The 19,857-nt window shown below is 36.0% G+C and overlaps 1 protein-coding gene across 4 annotated transcripts in view; it reads right to left on the bottom strand.

Annotated features, from left to right (window-relative positions):
• The window catches only part of LOC108675970 (non-structural maintenance of chromosomes element 3 homolog), a 22,798-nt gene continuing 2,941 nt past the window's right edge, over positions 1-19,857 (bottom strand). The window contains exons 2-11 of one of the 4 annotated variants that reach the window (XM_047881712.1): positions 11,551-11,644; positions 8,794-8,883; positions 7,582-7,729; positions 6,806-6,918; positions 5,586-5,684; positions 4,824-4,960; positions 3,805-3,914; positions 2,758-2,849; positions 2,145-2,276; positions 1-950 (exon numbers count right to left, since the gene is read on the bottom strand). In XM_047881712.1, coding sequence (XP_047737668.1) covers positions 837-950; positions 2,145-2,276; positions 2,758-2,849; positions 3,805-3,914; positions 4,824-4,960; positions 5,586-5,684; positions 6,806-6,918; positions 7,582-7,729; positions 8,794-8,799 — 951 coding nt within the window. In that variant the 5' untranslated portion in view covers positions 8,800-8,883; positions 11,551-11,644 and the 3' untranslated portion in view covers positions 1-836. Of the gene's footprint in view, positions 951-2,144; positions 2,277-2,757; positions 2,850-3,804; positions 3,915-4,823; positions 4,961-5,585; positions 5,685-6,805; positions 6,919-7,581; positions 7,730-8,793; positions 8,884-11,550; positions 11,645-15,798; positions 15,908-16,587; positions 16,613-19,857 lie in introns of those variants that run through there. The other 3 variants (XM_047881714.1, XM_047881713.1, XM_018164027.2) reach the window with 3 other exon arrangements.

Below are 19,857 nucleotides of genomic sequence, written 5' to 3' on the forward strand. Positions count from 1 at the left end.
TTGTACTAGCACATTTACTTATCAATAGTAAATAAATGTATACTGAAAATATTAAGTGTGGGAATGTGGTGCTTATGATTGTAAAAATTCCTATCAGAGGAAACGGGGCAGAGGCTCCTAACCTGCAGCAATGGTGGCACGAGAACATCAGCCATGTTGTCAAGGACATGACAGTCAGATCATTACGAATAAGATAAGTAGCAAAGCAACGTATTGATGCATGATCAAATGACACCTGCGTCAGAATGAGCGTTCGGAGCTCTGAAGCGACCATCAAGAGACATGCAATGTCTTGATCAAGGCCTTAACCTTAAACAAGAAGACTTAGACCAGACCTTGGCCGTTTTATCCGGGTTATTAGTTTGCAAACATGTGGTCATTTATTACTAAACATATTATCCTCCTTGAGGCAGAGTTGCCACCTAAGAATTAATGTCTATAATATCGATCAGTATATGTACACAAAAACAAACACTGCATTGGGTACGAACTAACCTTAGAGATAATTATTAATACAACAAAGTTACAGGCAGGGAAGAGGGCAAGGCCACGGAAATTCTACGAGACATTCATAGTGCTGTTTGGTCCCGTGAATATGAGATCAACTATAATCAATCCCCAATGCTAATTCACTGTCAACTTTGAGACACTGGTACTTTTTTTAACACCACACACACTCATCCCCTCGCTCAGCCTTTATGTCAGTTATGAGTGGAGACACCGATTACCTTCCATCTTTTAACTCTCACGCCACTCATACATGAAATAGACCAGGGCACGCCACTCGTCTTTTTATCAGAGACGTTCAATCCTCCCTGGTCGTCGTGAGCGTCTTGCTAAGAAGTGTCCACGTCCATACTTTCAGCGCTGTTGCCACCACCCGAAGTGGAACTGACGATCTTGCTCCAGTGATCTGTCCAGTCTTCAGGCCGCATCCCTCCTCCATATATCTGAACAGATGAAGAAAGTGTTCAGATAAAAAAGTATAATGATAGATAAATATTACTAAGAAAGTGGGAGTCTGCATTTTGTTGCCCAACATGAGCTCTTTTCTTCCCACGCGGAGCGCGTCACAAGATTGACGTGATCAAAGAGATGGCAAACGATGATGCTTCTTTAAGGTGGCACTCACAGAGCCGCATCTAAGAAATGAGATATTGGATGTTGAATTAGAAATGGAAGGTTTCTACCATCAACGCGCAGACCGTCGGCGGAGGGGTAAAGGAAGGAGTAATAGTTTATTCCAAGAACTTTCTCAAAGGATGCTGGAGCAAGCAGTGATGCCATTTGGTAGAACTCAGAATAATTCTATAGAATGCCCAGTCAAAAGCCAAAACAGACCACAGTGGGTCTTCTGAAGAACAAAGATGTTCCCATCGGAGATGACCACAGCACGTGCGGATTGCTAGGAGCGAAGTTTGGTGAATTTTTCAGCAACCCTTATTACCCAAGACAAAGAGCTACGTTACTCATATTGAGCAATTGCCATACATTGTACATGGGTAAGAAATTATGGTTTATGATCGTATTTTGCGGATCTGGAGTGTATGTGAAGTTATTTTCGAACGCCACTCCTTGTACTATTTCATTAACCGAAGCAGCTGTGCCGTGCCATTGAACCCATTTCTGCCATGAGCCTCACGAATGACTTACCAGAGCTCTAAGTAAGTAGGACTTGTACAAGAAGACATAGACCAGACCTTGCAGAGAAACAAGAAGACTTAGTAGACCAGACCTTGCAGAAAAACAAAAAGACTTAGACCAGGCCATGCAGAGAAACAAGAAGACTTAGACCAGACCTTGCAGTAAAACAAGAAGACTTAGACCAGGCCATGCAGAGAAACAAGAAGACTTAGACCAGACCTTGCAGAGAAACAAGAAGACTTAGTAGACCAGATCTTGCAAAGAAACAAGAAGACTTAGTAGACCAAACCTTGCAGAGAAACAAGAAGACTTAGACCAGAGCTTGCAGAGAAACAAGAAGACTTAGACCAGAGCTTGCAGAGAAACAAGACGACTTTAGAAGTTAGACCAGACCTTGCAGAGAAACAAGAAGACTTAGACCAGACCTTGCAGATGACAAGAAGACTTGGACTATACCTTGCAGAGAAACACCACAGGGTTGAGCAAATAAGATTACAAACCTTGCAGACAAACTGCAGCAAGGTGCGTTTGCAGAGCTGTAGGTGAGCGCGCTCGCCCCACGAGTAATCCTTGCGCGGCGGCTCCACGTCCTTCTGCACCAGCACCTCCAGGAAATCCTGGCGCACCAAATCCTGCAAACAAGCCAAACGATTGTTAAAAGCCAAACGATTGTTAAAAGCCAAACGATTGTTAAAAGCCAAACGATTGTTAAAAGCCAAACGATTGTTAAAAGCCAAACGATTGTTATAAGCCAAACGATTGTTGAAAGTCAGTCATCACAACACACGTCGTGAAGTCGTCATTCTGCACCAGCACCTCAGAGTTTTCTGGTGAGCAACAGCTTGACATTTATTGAAATGGTAGTAATTTCATCATTTTCATGACACGTGGATGGGTGAGTGAGGCCGAGCAAAGCACAAACTAAATTAGATCGTTTCGAGGTACTCGCACAAAATTTTATGAAATTTATGCATTTTTACCATTCGAGAATTATTTCAAATTTTTATTTAATTTGAAAGTCAAATTTTGACCAGCAATACCATCCAAAATTTACCTAATTATGCAATAGTTGCTATGATATCAATGAGTAACATGATCATATTTAGCTCTTACATCGAGAAGTTTTTTGCAGCTGCCGAAGACAGGATGACTGTCGGCGCTCTCAACGTAGACGCCAAGGCACTTGAGGAAGGACAGCAGCGTCACTGCAACAATCATCAGTTTAGGAAAACAAAGCAAATTGCTTGTGAAAATTTAATGTTTAGTTTAAGACTGCATGTGTCAAGGCAATATATAAAGAATATACTAACTAACCCAATTATAGAAATAGCTTACAAAGTTACAACAAAATTTACAAATTCCTCATTTTCAAGGATGAACCCAGGCCAGAAGTTCATTTCACTAATAAATCAGAATAAGGCATAAGAAATATGAATTATCATTACACTAAAGAGATAATTATCTTACAAAATTATGCCTTGAGCATCATGCGTTTCCTCCTTGGCTCTCTAGCAAGCTAATGACGTCAACAACAAATAATTAAATGGATGACATACATCGAAAAACATTCAATAATAAACATGTGTTTTATACAGTTGTTCGGTCAGTATCAATATCAAGGTTCTCATTGAGCCATCCGACAGGAGCATTTATAGGAAAGGCGCACAGCAATTGTGTCTAAAATAGCTTTCCATCTTGTATCATTCCATGTTAAGGAAAGAGAAGTATTAAAGTTGTGCCTTCCAATGCACCTCAGTACCTCTGTGCATAAACAGCTTTACATCTGTTAATGCACGCTAAGGTCGGCAAATTTTGAAAAAAAAAATGTCACGAATGAAGCCCAAACAATTTGGACAAGATGCACACGAAAATCCCAAATTGAACCCTATTTTTTAATAGATGAAGTCAAGTAAATTCTTCAGTGTTGATTTATTTGATATCGTTTTTGCCAAGTTTCACAGTTTTTCCAATAACTTATTTTTTTCGATATGCAGGAGTTCATAATGCCATTTTGTACAAGGCAATGACTTTTCCTAGTTCTGTACGTAGTTTAACTTGTGGTTCTTCTTCACGTGACTTTAAGAAATTTTCAAGTAGCTAATGAATATAGAAACATATTAGGGAAATATGTAAAAAATTTTGCATATGATTAAAATTCACCTTCTTCAACAACGCCTCCCATCATAAAGATGACAGCAAGAATGACGAACATAAGGCCATCGCTTTCGTTGCCAGGTTCATCTGCCATTCCTAACAATGCACTCTGGTCTCTGCACAACGAAACTTTGTTAGAATGTAACTTCCTGAAGATAGAAGGCAGCCCGTCCCTAACAATGCACTCTGGTCTCTGCGCAACAAAACTTTGTTAGAATGTTACTTCCTGAAGATAGGAGGCAGCCCGAGTGTAGAAACAATACAAGAAGATCCCTTCTATTGCAGTTAAAAAATTGTGGAAAAATATTTGGCAAGCTTAAAGCGGGCCTCTGTCAACCAGCATGCGTTAAAAATACATGGTTATGGAATTTACAAAACTTTCTATTTCAATTCAGCAATAAGCTGATTAAATATTCTTCAGTGTAATTTACTGCTCCATATTTTCATTTAATACCATCAGGTACTAGAACTAGTCATTCATTCACCTTCACCAATTGTAGTTACTCCTTAGTCAAGTTAGTGGAGAAATCTAAATAAAAAACTTTCAATTAAAAAACGAGTTTATCTAATTTAAGTAGGTACTTTACCTACTTAAATTACCTACTTTAACTACTCAGCTTACCTACTTTAAGTGGGTAATGAGTTTACATACTTCAAGTAGGTAAAAAGTTTATCTACTCTAAGTAGGGAATGGGTTTACCTACTTTAAGTAGGCAATAAGTTTATCTCACTTATAGCATCAGACCCACTTTCCATTAACCCACCCGAGCATAAGGCCCGCTCATTAACCCACCCCAGCATAAGGCCCTCTTATTAACCCACCCGAGCATAAGGCCCACTAATTAACCCACCCGAGCATAAGGCCCACTTATTAACCCACCCGAGCATAAGGCCCTCTTATTAACCCACCCAAGCATAAGGCCCAATTATTAACCCACCCAAGCATAAGGCCCAATTATTAACCCACCCGAGCATAAGGCCCGCTTATTAACCCACCCGAGCATAAGGCTCACAAATTAACCCACCTGTCCTGGTCAGCGTCGTCAGCATCATTAGTGTTGCTGTCAGGACCTGTGGTGCAGTTGATGGGCGGGGCCAGTTTGTTCAGCAAAATGTAGCTTGCTTTGCGCTGCCCTAGTTCATGAATTTTATATCCAAACACCTGAAATAAAGAGTAAGAAATCAAATTCCCACCTGCGCATGCGAACAAAATCAATTATTCAAAGTTTAATAAGTGAACATAGCCAGCAGTGAGTAGCTTAAAAGATGAAATAGAGAAATTGGGTCAACTGAAATAAAAAATTGATTCTACTGAAATAGTGAAGCAAGAAGAATAAAAAAAATATTAATATTTTATTAAAATATAATATTATATTTAATATAATATTATATTTTATTAAAAAAATATATTTTGATAATTTGCCATTAATTTCTAGCAGCAGGATTGTCAAAACTTCCAAACTGAGCTTTATTAACTTGTTCATTTTTTTCATTACATATTAACTGAGGAATATCATGTGGTTCAAAAAGCTGCCATCTTTACAGTATTGGGTTAGACGTGGGTCATTTTGGTTATCCACAAAGTGGGTAAAAAATTTGATTGAAATCTGTAGTATAACAAATTTAAACTTACATACAAAATACATTGAATTGAGGTAATTAATATAATTAATAATTTCCAATCTTTCCCAACTTTAAATTGCTTAATTTATTCATCTTCAGCCCCTGTTTTATTCATCAAACTAAAATTTTGAATGGAAAAAGCTTAAGAACAAAAGAAAGCTAACTTTTTCCAGCATTGATGAGGCCTGTTGTACGATGACAGGCAGACGGCGACTGTGTTGCTTGCCTACTACCTTCGTTAAGTCACTTCTCTTCACGGGTACCTGCACAAGTATATACCAGAACAATAATAATCTGTGATAATAAGTATCACTAGTTTAAGCGTTTGGTAACAGATCTAAAAGCTGGAGTACCATCTGACTAAACTACAAACTCTTTAGGAGATTTGGCAAAAGTTCATGTGCACATATGTAAAATAAGATAATGTTAAATATTGGGTAGTTAAAATAGTTTTACCGAGTTGCAGTTTTACTTAAGTGTTGTACTTTCCCTATCAAAATTTAGGGACAGCGCAGGTTTCGGCTGAGTAGTCGCTACACTTGGCGCAAAGTTATTCTGAGTGTACTTGGCTACCTGATCGAAATCAGTTTCTGGCCAGAATATTTTTTTTGTCAACTTTATAGTCGCCTGAAAGTATATGACAAGGTAAGGCCAAGCCGAGTCATACCAAACATGCAAGCTGCTCAAAGGCTGCCATTTAATTAAGCCCAGAGGCAAAGCGGACATAGAGAAGCTGATTGCTTTGCTCCTGAGTCCAAAGAGCAGAGCTGGGCAGCGCTACTTTGAAATGTAGCTGCCGCTACCGCTACCGCTACATGCTCTAAATGTAGCGGGCGCTACCGCTACCACCGCTACAATTGCTTAAATGTAGCGCCGCTACCGCTACATGTAGCGAGCTACTGCCCACCTCTGCCTAAGAGGCACGTATTTCAGAGTTGGGCATGTATCAAAATTTTGTTAGGGTAGGTATCTTTATAGTGATTACTGCGTGTAAAATGATTGCTGTTATCATTTGGATGATGTCTTAATATATTTCTATGAAAAAAAAAGCCTGGTAGAAAGTACAGGTATTAAAAGGCTTTACTAGAATTAAAACTACATGTTAGCAGGATAAATTTAATAAAAATTTTGTGGGATCAAACTTAAACTCATAAATTATATTTAATGCTTGCTATTTTAAAATTATTTTGTGAGTACTTCCAGTTGAACACATATAGAAAAAATTTAATGAACATTTCCAAATCACCCTGATTGTACTATATCCTTATGCTTGCCAATTTGGTACGTATTTTATGACAAATTTATGTCGACATAGAAGATACCACAATGGAATATTACAAGTTCAAACTTTGCAATTCAACAAAGAAGCTACAAAGCTAATTACCTTTTTGCACTCGGCAGCCAGAAAGTAGTTGGCCACAAGCCCTGCACATCGTGCAAGCTCAGCCTGACTCACATCTGTTGAAGCTTGACTGCTACTGGCTTGACTTATGCTACCTGCAGTTATAAAAGCTCAGCATTAATTTCATAGAAAAGATTCTTTATGACATGTTATATAGTTTGGTTGGGTAATATTGTCTGGAAACGAAAATAAATGGTTTGTGCAAATTTGAATATTTTGAAATAAAATTGTTCTACATTAATGACATATTTTCGATACATTTGCTACAATGAATTATTTATAAAATTAGATCATACATCTTACATATTTGTTAAGCAACAACCTTACTTGTAAATGTTGAATAAAAGATTCATTAGGGCATAAAATTATAGAGGAGTATTATTATAAAACTTACAACAGAGTCACTTCAAAAAATGAGTAAAATTCAGTGGTTTACAGCTAAAATCCAATTAAACTTCATTTAAAAAGACATTTCAACTGTATAAAGAGATTTAAAGTAACATTGATAAACTTACAAGCAATGATGACCAAAATTGTTAAACAGTACCCAAGAACTAAACAAAAGTGCAAAATTCTCTGAATGAAATTTAGATATGAAGTAGATATCTGGTGGTCACTTTTTTTTATTTCATGTCATTGTGATAGATTCTGAAAGTATAGCAAGTAAAGCAAGTTACATGACTTGAAGTTATAAATAAAAATTTTCAATTGGTCGGTTTCTTTGGGAACTCAAATCAGAAGAGTATGTGACAATATACCTCTTTCTGTCTGGGAAGCTTGCTGACTGCTACCCTGAGAAAGTCTGCCCTTTCCTCTGGAGGTGCCTTGAGAGCTGCTGCGTTGGCCTGTGCTCCGAGGAACATACTCTTCCTCCGAGCTGCTCTCCTCTGATGAGGAGGTCTCAATCTGCACACAATAAGTGGATGTGCTTCTAGCATTTCTAAGCAATAACTATTGCTTATAGTGTCTTTATGATTTAAATAATAACTTATAGGTACATCAAAAACTAACATGATGTGATTTGGCAACCCTAGCATATCATGAGTAGACAAGCCTGGTATTATTATAAATAACTGGCATGGCTCACAGTTAAGTCATTTGGATAAAAATAAAGAAATAAAGAAAATAAACATAAATATCAACAGAAATTTTTTCATTGCTATTATTATTTATTTGATATTGATATTATAGTTTATTTACTTTCTTTTATTATATTATAATGGAACTGTCAATGAAAGTTCATGTACTATTGTACAGTATAATGGAATCAGAGTGTAATATCTGAACACTTTTGGCCTGTTGCCAATTCTTGGCAGAAATTTGACAGTAAGCTGCTGGAATCAAGACTGAAATTTGCATCCACAATCTTTCATTTCATAACCTCACAGCTACCCTCAACAATTTTAACCACAATTTCACAGCTAGCTATGGAATCTGATCCTTGAAGATCCTATAAAAAGAACCTACATTGGTGATTTAAACAAGTTATTAGTGATCTCTGCAAGTTAGTTTTGTTAATTGATAACAAACAATGAAGAATAATAATTTCAGGACATATATAAATATAAATCATTAGCACAACACAACTTGAAGTTGAAATTTAATTTAGCATTTCAAGTAAGAAACCAAACAGATGTAATTTATCAGGCAAAATTTGGCCTTTCAAGCAAGATAAATAATAATGGTTTAAAAGAATTAGTGACCAAGAAGGTTTTATATATCTGAGGCAAAAATAAGAATATTAATTAGAACAGCAGACCAGTAGCAAATAGTCATAAAAGACAGCTGAAATTGATACAAAATAAATATCTCATGAGCAAGTTAGGAACAACTTTCCTACTTAAAAGCAAGACAAATCATATTAAACAATTAATTAAAGAAAGATGTACAAAAAAACTATGTTAAAGCCTGAAAGGAAATGTATGGAAAAGTGTAAATGTATAGAACTAATTTACAAGTGAATTACTCACCAACATGATCAAGCAGTTGGGTGCTCTACTCTAAGTAGGGCTCTGTTACACACACACAGTTGACTTCCTCATCTGGATTTTGGTTCAGCTCTGTAAGCATAATTAAGGTTAACAGGTTAATGAGAGCATGCATATGGAAATACTAAAGTCAGGTTGGCAATAATATGTGTTTATATTACATTAAAGTCATTTCCTTATCCCTAATTGTCCATTTTGACAATTCTTTGACGACATTATTTCTGTGACTGACTGTGACTGCAATAGAACAGCTTTTATTGTCTGCAAATGCTGAGGATGAGGCATTCTATTACAACTCAAGTAGCATTTTTAAATCACGTAGGTAACATAGCTGATAGCTGGATTTATAATGAATGATTATTTCCTTTATTGCAGAGACTTTTTATTTTAAACATAAATTATTATTATTAGACTCAGTGCCCTTCTGGTTTTAAAACTATTTTGGAACTAATTCAGAGCTTTCAAATCATAGTGCTTTGAAGTTTTCAAATAATACATTAATTTGACATACCAGGCTGAATTTTCCTAAAATCATGGGTCACAAAAAATTCATGATAGTTTCACCAGTGATTTTTTAAAATCACTGATAAAAACTTGGTTTTACTTTTTTTACTGCAAAATTTGAAGTAAGGCAGCAAATAGGTGAAAATGGCCAAATTCACAGGGGTTTTTGTTTACTTAACTTCACAGGTAACTTCTACCCAATTTTATAACACTTTTCATTAACTTCATTTCTTGTTTGTTTGTTTGTCTGCTGTAAATCTTATAATCTATATTTAAAACACTTTTATCTTCCCAAATGATCTGAAATTTTGCATGCTTGCATAAAGTCGAGACAATGCATGAATCAATTGACAGAATACATAATTTAATTTTTTTATAATAAAAAAATTTGAATGAAGTTAAAGAGAAGTGTTGGTAAAAAATCATTCTAATTTTGTCTTCTACAAATCTAATAATCAATAGGTATTTAACAAACTTCTACCCGTCCAATCAATCTGAAATTTGCATACTTGCATAAAGTTGGAGACAATGCACAAATCAATTGACAGAATAAATAATTTTGAAAATTTAAAATTTTTTACACTAAAAAAAATAAAAAATTAATTTTTTCAATATTCAAAAATAAAATTAGAAATTCATTGTACATGTGTAACATCATAGACACTGGATTCTTTAGAAATGTCGTCTTTAACCCTTTCGTGACTGACGGGACTGTGATGGCCCGCTCAATGTTTTACCATAGTAAACCTTGCAAACAGCACACAATTTGAGGTGCAGCTACCTGCAGGGACATATAAGAAACACTCGTGCACCAAAAATAGCAACATCTGGTTAGCACCACAACAAACATCATTGAGCATCAAGTGACTGTTGGATGGGCTACGTTTGTTTTTCACTCATTTTATTTCTCTGCCAATATAAAAAACTGTGAGATGATCTTTTTTTTTTAAATCAAAGCTTTTTGGAATCTTTAATGCTAAAGTATTGGTAAGTGGACAGATGTGTATTTTATCAAGGGTAATACACCTACAATGATTTAATATACATATATGTGAGTGGGACTAATTCATCCCTCTGGTTGAGGCAGGACTGAGATGTCCTGGAGGCATGAGGTTGTAACATTACATGATGCTATGAACTTATTCATGATCATCTAATTTTGTTGTATTGTTGCTGTGAGGCCTCTGATCCCTTGTCACTCAACCCTCATGCCTTTTATTGCATAGTAATTTTTGTCACCTATTTATTTTTACATGCATTCACTTTTGTCTTTTTGTTCTATTTGTTTCAGCTGCACTAAGGGGTGACAATATGCTAAAGTAAATTCCATTGAAGTAAATCCCATTACTATAATTATCAATTCTCCAAGTGAATTCCCCGTTTAACTTCATCAAGGAGTATGCTGCCAGAACTGACAGGTTTTCCTGCATCACTCTGAAGAGTGAGTATTAGTAGGGATGTATGCAATATTCTTTAGTTAATGCGCTTAAAACTGGTTTCAGTAACTATTTAATTGCTAAAAATGGCTTAATCAGAATTACTTAGTATTCCAAATGAATTTTACTCCAGATTTTCTAGAAATCAGCTCAATGCTGCTGTTCCATAGTCACCTCAGTTTTGGTTAGAATTATTGACTTTTATTCCACTTTCATTTAGCATTCAATTGTTTACTATTCAATTGCCCTGATGATTTTGAAGTTATGTTCATGAGTGTTATAATTCTTATTTAGTCTATCCTTTTGCTTCCCACAACTCCTTAGAGATTGAGGGAAGAATTGGTTTATGTTTGGCCTGGTTGGTGGTTTGTGGAGCACTTTCACCTTAAGCAGCATCTATCCACTTGCCTGGCAACAGTTTTATCTCAACAACTTTCTTACAGTAATAGGCTTGAGTGGGCTGTTTACTGTTGAACATTTTCATTTTTCTTTTCAGTTATTGTTCAGCAACTCCTTGCCTGCCCATGCTCCATAATCCACATTTTAACTGAATTGTTCTGAATTCCTTTCATTCGACATGCGCCACTCACCTCTTGCTCTGGGTATCTCATTACACAGTGTCTTTACACAGGTCCTTGCAAGTGGTAAGTAAGGCCCTTGCTTCAATCCTTGTTATTAGCCTCAACCATTTAACCTCAGGGTCTTCTGCCCTTGTTTTGTAATAAAAGATTTGTAATGTAAAATCCCGTCTTAAATAATTACTTTAATTAGAGTTACTCTTTCATTTTCCAATTCTTACTGGGTTCTTGCCAAAGAAACTTCATAAAGTAGGTGATGAGTTTGCCTTGCCTGTGGCGGGAGACAGTACCCCGGCAACAAAGGGAAGAAGCAGCCTGAAACAGTACAATCCGCTAAAGTCAATCATAAGAAGCTACAAAGTCTGGTGCTTAGCAGATGAAGGCTATGTGAATGACTTTGATATATACAATGGGAAAAGTACTTCATAAATTCCCTGCAGAGGAGCTTCACTGGGACTTGGGGCTGATGTTGTCCTAAAGTCAACTGAAAAAATGCATGGCGAGAATCATAAAGTATTCTTTGAATTTTTTTCTTGTCAATACATTATTGGAGACTTTGAAAGCAAACAAGATTCAAGCATGTGGAACAATAAGGACCAACAGAAAGGATTTTCCAGTTCTTGAATCAGATAAGAAATTGACCAGAGGTCAGTATGACTATCAATCTAAGACTGATGGAATAACTGTTTTCAAGTGAATGGACTCAAAGCAGTTAATCTGAATTCAAACTTTCATGGAATTGAAAACTCAACAGTTTCCTGTAAGGAAAAAAATTGTCAAAAAATAATTGTGCAGTGTCATCTTGCCATCAAAAACTACAATGAACACATGGGAGGGGTCAACAGGCATGACCAATTTTGTTAACTGTAAGGCATCTGCAGGAAAAACATCAAATGGTGGCATTGGATCTTCTTTGGATTGCTCAACATGTCCATAGTGAATTCATTCATACTGTATAGAAACTCCTGACATTGACTCTGGGCACTGGACTCCTGACATTTTCAACAAAGCCAACAGCAAGCTGCAAGAGACATAGAAAGAGTTACTTCTCGACTCCAGCATCAGTGAAATTATCTAATGTAGGAGTACATTGGCCTCAGTTTAATGTGTCCAGGGGCAGGTGCCAAGTGTGCTTGAAGAAGAGAGAAGAAGCAAGACCTGCTGTAGAATGTCAACACTGCAAAGTGCATCTCTACAGTAACTCCACAAGAAACTGCTTCAAAGAGTTTCATCAGTGATAAACTTTCTCCATAGATAATAATGAATGATTCCATTTTTGTTTGCTTGTAGTAAAGAAATAAATTGTAGTAAAGAAATTGCTACCTAGGTAACTGCTACACCTATCTTAACTACAAAGGAATTTATTTTTACCTGGTTATTGTGATAGGTTAATTATTTTCATCTGTTTATTGTGAAATGGTATGCCATTATAAGATAGTTTAGTCATTTGCCAAAGGAAGTTTGTTATATGTAATTATATGCCTGTGCACTTGTTTTGCAAAAGAACATTGTGATATCTCATTATATGCTCATGCATATGTTTGTTAAAGGAACTTTGTTATATGTCATTATATGATAGTACACTCATTTGCCACAGGAACTTTGTTACATGTCATTATATGCTCATGCACTTGTTTGCCAAAGGAACTTCATGATATGTCATTATAAGCTAGTGCACTTGTTTGCCAAAGGAATTTTGTGATATTCAAATACTAACATATATATAGTAGGCTAATATTTTTTTCTGAAAATAATTTTTTTTCACAATAAATATATTGGTGAAAATTATGCATTTCTATGATCCCCAACTCCAAATTTGCCTGCAGGGCCAAGCATTGAAGGTAAGACACATTTTAACAAATAACAGCAAGTCAGCAACAGAAAGGCTGCCACAGTGCTGCAGCCCTATGTTGCAATATCTGTCCCTTCAGTTGCAACCATATACTACCGGGACTGCAGGGTACAGAAAGTGGGTGAATATTGTAAGTTCTTTGGCAATGCATCAGCAGCAAAATTGACACCTTCAAAAGATCTTTCCAACACATTTGGATTGAAATTATTGCATTTTAGAAATTACCACAAGTGCTTTCAAAAATAGTACAGTTTTAAGGTTGTTGTTAAAAGTTAACTTTGAGCTTGCATAGAATCCATTAATAACCTAAGATAAAACTTGACTTAAAACTATAATTTTCATTCTATAATACATTTCAATACTAAGTTACATATAAATTACATTAATTGCTTGGCACTACCTTAGCAATTTTGAGGTATTAGAGGCTTGTGGTTTTGGGATTCCCTTTGAATGGAACGAAACTTCAAGCCAATTGGCTAACTATCTACAGTCTTCTTTAGCACCTCATCCTGTGACCAGCCCTCCTGTGGCCATTGATTTGTAATCAGTATCCCAGGATGCTATGAAAAGAGTTTTGGTACTGCTTTGTTGTCACATTTGATGGGAGTAAGGTGCCAAGATCTCCATGTCCGCATGTTATCCTGAGCCCCATTTGAACCACTTACCTGCTTCAGCGGATTGCACCAGCTTCAGCCTTTTATGAAACGTAAGTCCTCAGTACCACTTAGTTGTGTGGGTGTGTGCCAGACAGTTTCAGAGACTGACATGGCCAAACTCTGCCCTCTGACCTCAAACTAAAATGAAGGTATTGCCTATATTTAATTTGAATAATTATATAATAGATATATAAACTTATTAATTACACAATAATGGATTTTCAATTTTTAATAGATAATAGAAGAAATTTAATATATTGCATGCTGGCTTGCTACATCTTTGTCAATTGATAGATGGGCTGTGCCCTCCATATTATCAAATGATAATTGACCTAAAACTATATTATTAGTCCAAAATTTATGAATTGATAAATTGATAGATATATTCAATATATATGGAGAAATTAAATGTATAATAAATTTTATAAATATAATAGATCTATATACAAATATTGTTAGTTTGTTACCATTAGGAATATTTATGATATTGAATTCATTTGTATATTTTTTGTGGCAGCACTGAACGAAACTGCTGGGGGCTAATGGCTGCATATCAGGCATGTCACTCTTTGGTTGTGAACTTCCCTGACCACTAGCTTCATATGCCTATGCAATAATCCACATAGCAGTTCACTGAAATAATAAACAAAAGATGAATATAGGAAACTTAACTTTGTTTCATTGTCATCTCTAGCCCCCATGCGCTTAGTTTTTGTTAAGCACACACAGTAAGGTTTCCGGCAGGTTGGATGGATCAGGATGCAGTGAAGCTTGTCTGGATATCAGTTGCAATGAGCCTAAGTGTTGCAGTGCATGGATATGGATAGTAAGGGATATACGGTACTATCAAAGTTGTTAGCAACACTTTCTTATTAAAAATTACCCAGCAATGCATCTTGAAAATGGCTGGCGACGCTTTGGTTTAAACCTCTGCACCCTGGCCAGGACTCTCTAATCCCGCTTAAAGAATTTTTACAATTAACATATATTTAATTATTTTCTACAGAAATGCATTATTCAGTCTTAATTTACCATGATTCTGCAAGGAAATTCAACTAAAAAGTTGTAAAACAAAAACACATAGCTGTTATGAAAGGTTTAGAAATAGAAAGTACGGTAACTTTTAAACGCATATTATTTCTTCTTTGACCATAGGACTCAACAAAATAGGGTAAACACACCATATTCTAACACCTTAAGGATGTAGCAAGAAATAAATGGCTATAAATAGATCACCGTATGTGCAACTCGAGTTCTGATTGGTTTATGTTGTTATCGTGTGAGTCTCAGCACACCGCGAGTTGCAATTTAACCCCTCTTTTAACAGGAAGGGCCACAACAACGAGAATGAATAAATCTTTGTGGAAGCGCTAATTTTTGTCTAAATTGAAGGTTTGAAAGCCTTAAGGTTTTAAATTTTATTAGGAACAATATCAAATGATTAAATTCAGATTTGAGGTAGGCAAAAATAAAATCCAAAAATCACTAATAAGGGAAAGAGCACAGGCCGGGTTAATTTGGACTTGACATTACCGTGCCAGCTGTAAAAAATAAATGAAATTAATAAAATAGCAAAGGATGAATAATTTAAGGGGCTGTGATTGAAATGATTAATTAGTAATCAAGCATTGCAAGGTAAAGTAACGGCAAGGGACTTATCAGTTAACCTTAAAAAAGCAAGCAAGGGATATAGTCATAATTAAATGGAATCAAACCAAGTTAAGTAAAACCAAAGAACCAAAAGGGTTTGCAAGGTGAACACGGTTGACAATGCAATGACAGACTATTAAGTATATTGACTATTTGTTTAAAATAGGAATCATGAGAAAATGCAGTAGTTAATGCAATGAATCAAAGAATCATAATAAATCATGAACCAATGCCTTATTTACAAAAACACAAGTTAATTTAAATACAGACAAAACATATATATATATATACAAGGGTGAACATTCACTAACCAGCATGGCTAAGCACGAGTGGTCAGGACTGTCAGACCGCTCTGTTACACAGCTGAGTGTCATTCATTTGGCTCAGCTTTATAAATAAATGAATATCTGTAACAGAGACTGAAACAGAAGAGTACAAAGACATTGAGGGGGAGGTAAAAGCAAGGCCAGAGGCAAATAACAAGGATAAATAAGCACAGATAGGCTGTGCTACACAAGCCACAAAAGCCACCCGGCAACAACGTCACTCTCAAAACACTACACTATGCGCCTGCAATGATGAAACGTCACAAACTGTTGCCATAATTATTTAAAAGCCTTTAGAATTCAAATTGACAAAATCGCCGAATTCCGACACTGAGTGTGACTAAATGCGGCATATTGTGAGACTAATTCCGAGAGCGCTTCGAAATTGTGATTCCGACACCCTGTGTCGGAATACGAACCCTGTGTCACGGCTGTGTGTCGTAATTCTGACACCGTGTCGAAATTAGTTTTTACCTGTCTAAAACTGTCTCTCAAATCAATCATCTATTAATTTATTTACCACTTAAAATCAGCAAATAAAAGTATACTTAGAAGATTCCTAATATATTTATAGACTTATTTAAAAGTCTCAAAGTTTCAAACCATAATAGCTAGGGTAAACACACCATTTCTGACACATTAAGGATGTACCGTAAAATGGGGTAACTTTGACGGGGTAACTTTTTTTTTCAAAATGATGCCATTTTTTTACTAGATAAGTTAAACTTAAATTGAAACATGCAAAATACAGGTCTATACTCTAGCTTTACTCACCATAAATTGCTGGCTCCTGCCTCTCATAGTTTTGATGTAATATAAAAAAAGTGATGGAAAATAAAAAAAATTGGAGGGGGTACTCTGACAGGCTTTAAATAATAGCTCTTTTTTGTGGGTCACATTTTTAATTTTTTAACCTATTAGATATGCAAACTTTTTAAATCTTTCTATTGTGTTACGTAGCCTCAGTATTAGGCCTTTGATGGCCAATGACAAAATTTTTCTATGTCGAATCGTTTTTGAGTTTTGGGGGTTTTTGTTAAAAAAATGAAAAGTGGTCAAAGTTACCCCGCCAATCAAAGTAACCCCATTTTACGGTACCAAGAAATGAATGGCTATAAAAAGATCATTGTATGCACAACTCGAGTTCTGATTGCTTCAAGTTGCTCTCAAAACACCACACTATGTGCCAGCAACAATTAAACGTCACAAACTGTTGCTATTTTTATTTAAAAGCCTTTAGAATTCAAATCTACAAAATCCCTGAATTCCAATGCTGTGTGTGACTAAATTCGGCATATTGTGAGACTAATTCCGACAGGCGACAGCGCTTCAAACTCTTACTAATCCATAATTCCAACGCCCTGTGTGAGCTATATAGGAATACGACACATCTCGGAAGGAGCTTAATTAGGAGCTATTAAGCTTTTTTTTTAATTTTGAACACAGCTCGGAACGAGCTGTGTGTGTCTGATTCCAAGCTGAATAGGAATTAATTTTTATGTGCCTAAAACCATCTCTTAACTTAATCATCTATTAATTTATTTACCACTTAAAATCAACAAATACAAGTATACTTGAAGGATTCCTAATATATTCACAGACTTGTTTAAAAGTCTCAAACTATAATATTCTTTCTACACAAACAGTTTATCACTATTTGGTAGAGCAAGGTAAACTATCAACTCTGACACATGTTTTGATGTCCTCACTAGTTGACTTGGACTTTTGCTCTGAAGATCTTAACATTTTCCTGCCAGACCTTGTGTTTTGTGTGAATGTGGCACGCAATAGTATGACATCACTATTTCAACCATCTATGCATGCGTGGAAGTAACACAAAGTTTAGTATAAAGGAATAAGTTGAGAAGTGTTGGAATTATCCACAATGTTGGAATATGGTGCATTTACCCTATTCTTTCTACACAAACAGTTTATCACTATTTAGTATAGCAAGGTCAATTGGTGAAGTGTCAACTATCAACCAGGAAAGGAAATCTACTTTTTTGTGAAATTTTGTGGCTCAAAAACCATATTTTTTTGTGAATATGAACTCTCGCGGCTTGCAAGCCCGTAATTTTAGTGATTTGGAAATCTCGCAGCTCGCTAAAATTCAGTGTCCCTACTCCCTACAACACATTGGTACTTAAATTATGCAAATTTATGTCTCTGTTGTAAAGAGTTGTGGTGGCGTATGTTGAGCTAACGTAACACTCACTTTATCACATTCACAGATTCCATGAAGAATCACTGCACACTGCACCTTCGATACTCGATAGGGTTTTTTTGGGAACTGGGGTAATGTGTAGCTGTAGGGAAACCACACAGGAAGGAGTAACAAGGAGGCAGCTGCTAGATACGAACTAACGTTAAAGCATCAAGAGCGGGCTGATCTGGATCTAGCAGCAATGCATCATGCTTTCAGTTGTGTTCATTGGGTTACACTGTTACAGTGTGTGGTTGTGCAGCGACAACTCTCGACTCGCACTTTCGTTTGTACTTTGTACAACAGCTGGAACTAAATAAGACTTGGCAGTTATAAAAAAATGTGAGTATTCCCATAATCCCATGTCATAGCTTCTTATCTTATTCTAATACAGAATGTAAATATTTGATAGAATTATATTGAGAATGTTTTATAACAAGATTCAATGCAAGACTATGCTCTGCCGTGAATGATTACGTGTTTACACCTAAGAAGCTAAGCCGTCTAGCTGTAATCTGGAATCAAAAGCAACAACACTACTTAATTCTGCTTGTTAGTCCTTACATTGTATTGTTCGAATTTTAAACCATTTTAGTTCTAAAATATTTGTAGGGAATTTTTTAGTCAGATTTTCAGAATATTAAAATGTTTGCCATCATGATAATTGTTTCCTGCAACTTTGATGAAGCGCCAACTAAAGTCTAAACAGTGTGGAGTAACTAAGGCACTACGTTAGAGTTGCACCAGGGAAACTACGAGGTTTCATGCCCAGCCAATTTTGTGACTGAAGTGAACAGGGTTGGCAATGATTAAATCAAAATGGTTAAATCATGTGATTAAATCACTTGATTTTTTTATAAAAAATCATGATTTTTTTTATTTTTTTTTATTTTTTCATATAGTTAAAAATATTGAGTTTCAGTCTTTAATTTATATTAAGGTATTGTTATTCATGGATTAGTATAAATGTACTATGAATGACAAATTGGTATATAAAATTGTTGCCTATTAGTGTGTATTAGGTTCCAATAAATTGAATGTTTTTGGTACAGAGGCATCAAGTGTGCAATACATTGTACGTAGCTAGCAGCTTAGCTAATTCTTATAAGGCTATAAGTAGTCTAACTATTTGACTATTTGTTATATATTGATTACAATATACAATTTAAATGTGTTAGCTAGGTTATACAGAGTCGGGCAGAACTGATTGAACAGTTTTGAGGTGAAATAATAGTAATGGAGGTACATAAAGAAGGAAGCTTATTTTCCTTAAGATTAGCATAACATACCTTTTAAAATACTTATATTTTGAAAACAATATCAGGAAGATGGTGTCTGTTAGCTGCAACACACTGTTAGAGTTGTTCTCAGAAGTTTCCTAAAGCATGTTCACACATATGGCGAGGCATGGCCATAACCTCTGCAATAATCCGTCCCTTTAGCTGTGGTAGGGTGTGAGGGTGACTTCTGAACAGCCTTTCTTTTAGATGCCCCCAAAGAAAGAAATTGCAAATGCTCAAATCAGGTGACCTTGCAGGCCACTGCAAATCACCCCTCAGAGACACCAGACGTCCGGGAAACATGAGTTTCAAAACATTGAGTGACATTTGGGCTGTGTGGGCTGTAGCCCCATCCTGCTGGAACCACAGGTCTCTCAATGCATCATTTTCAACAATGTTTTCCATCATGGGCCTGTCTCTTATACACATCTAGATGTGTATAAGAGACAGAAGAAGTCCTCTGTGATTGGTTGTTTAGAGCCCTTGACGCAGCTCTTACGTCACGCAAATGTAGCAACCTTATTCCGCTTTGGGTTCCTGCAACCTCAAAATATTGAGAGG

Source organism: Hyalella azteca, unplaced genomic scaffold (genome assembly GCF_000764305.2).
Source record: "Hyalella azteca isolate HAZT.00-mixed unplaced genomic scaffold, Hazt_2.0.2 contig8701, whole genome shotgun sequence".
NCBI lineage: Eukaryota > Metazoa > Arthropoda > Malacostraca > Amphipoda > Hyalellidae > Hyalella > Hyalella azteca.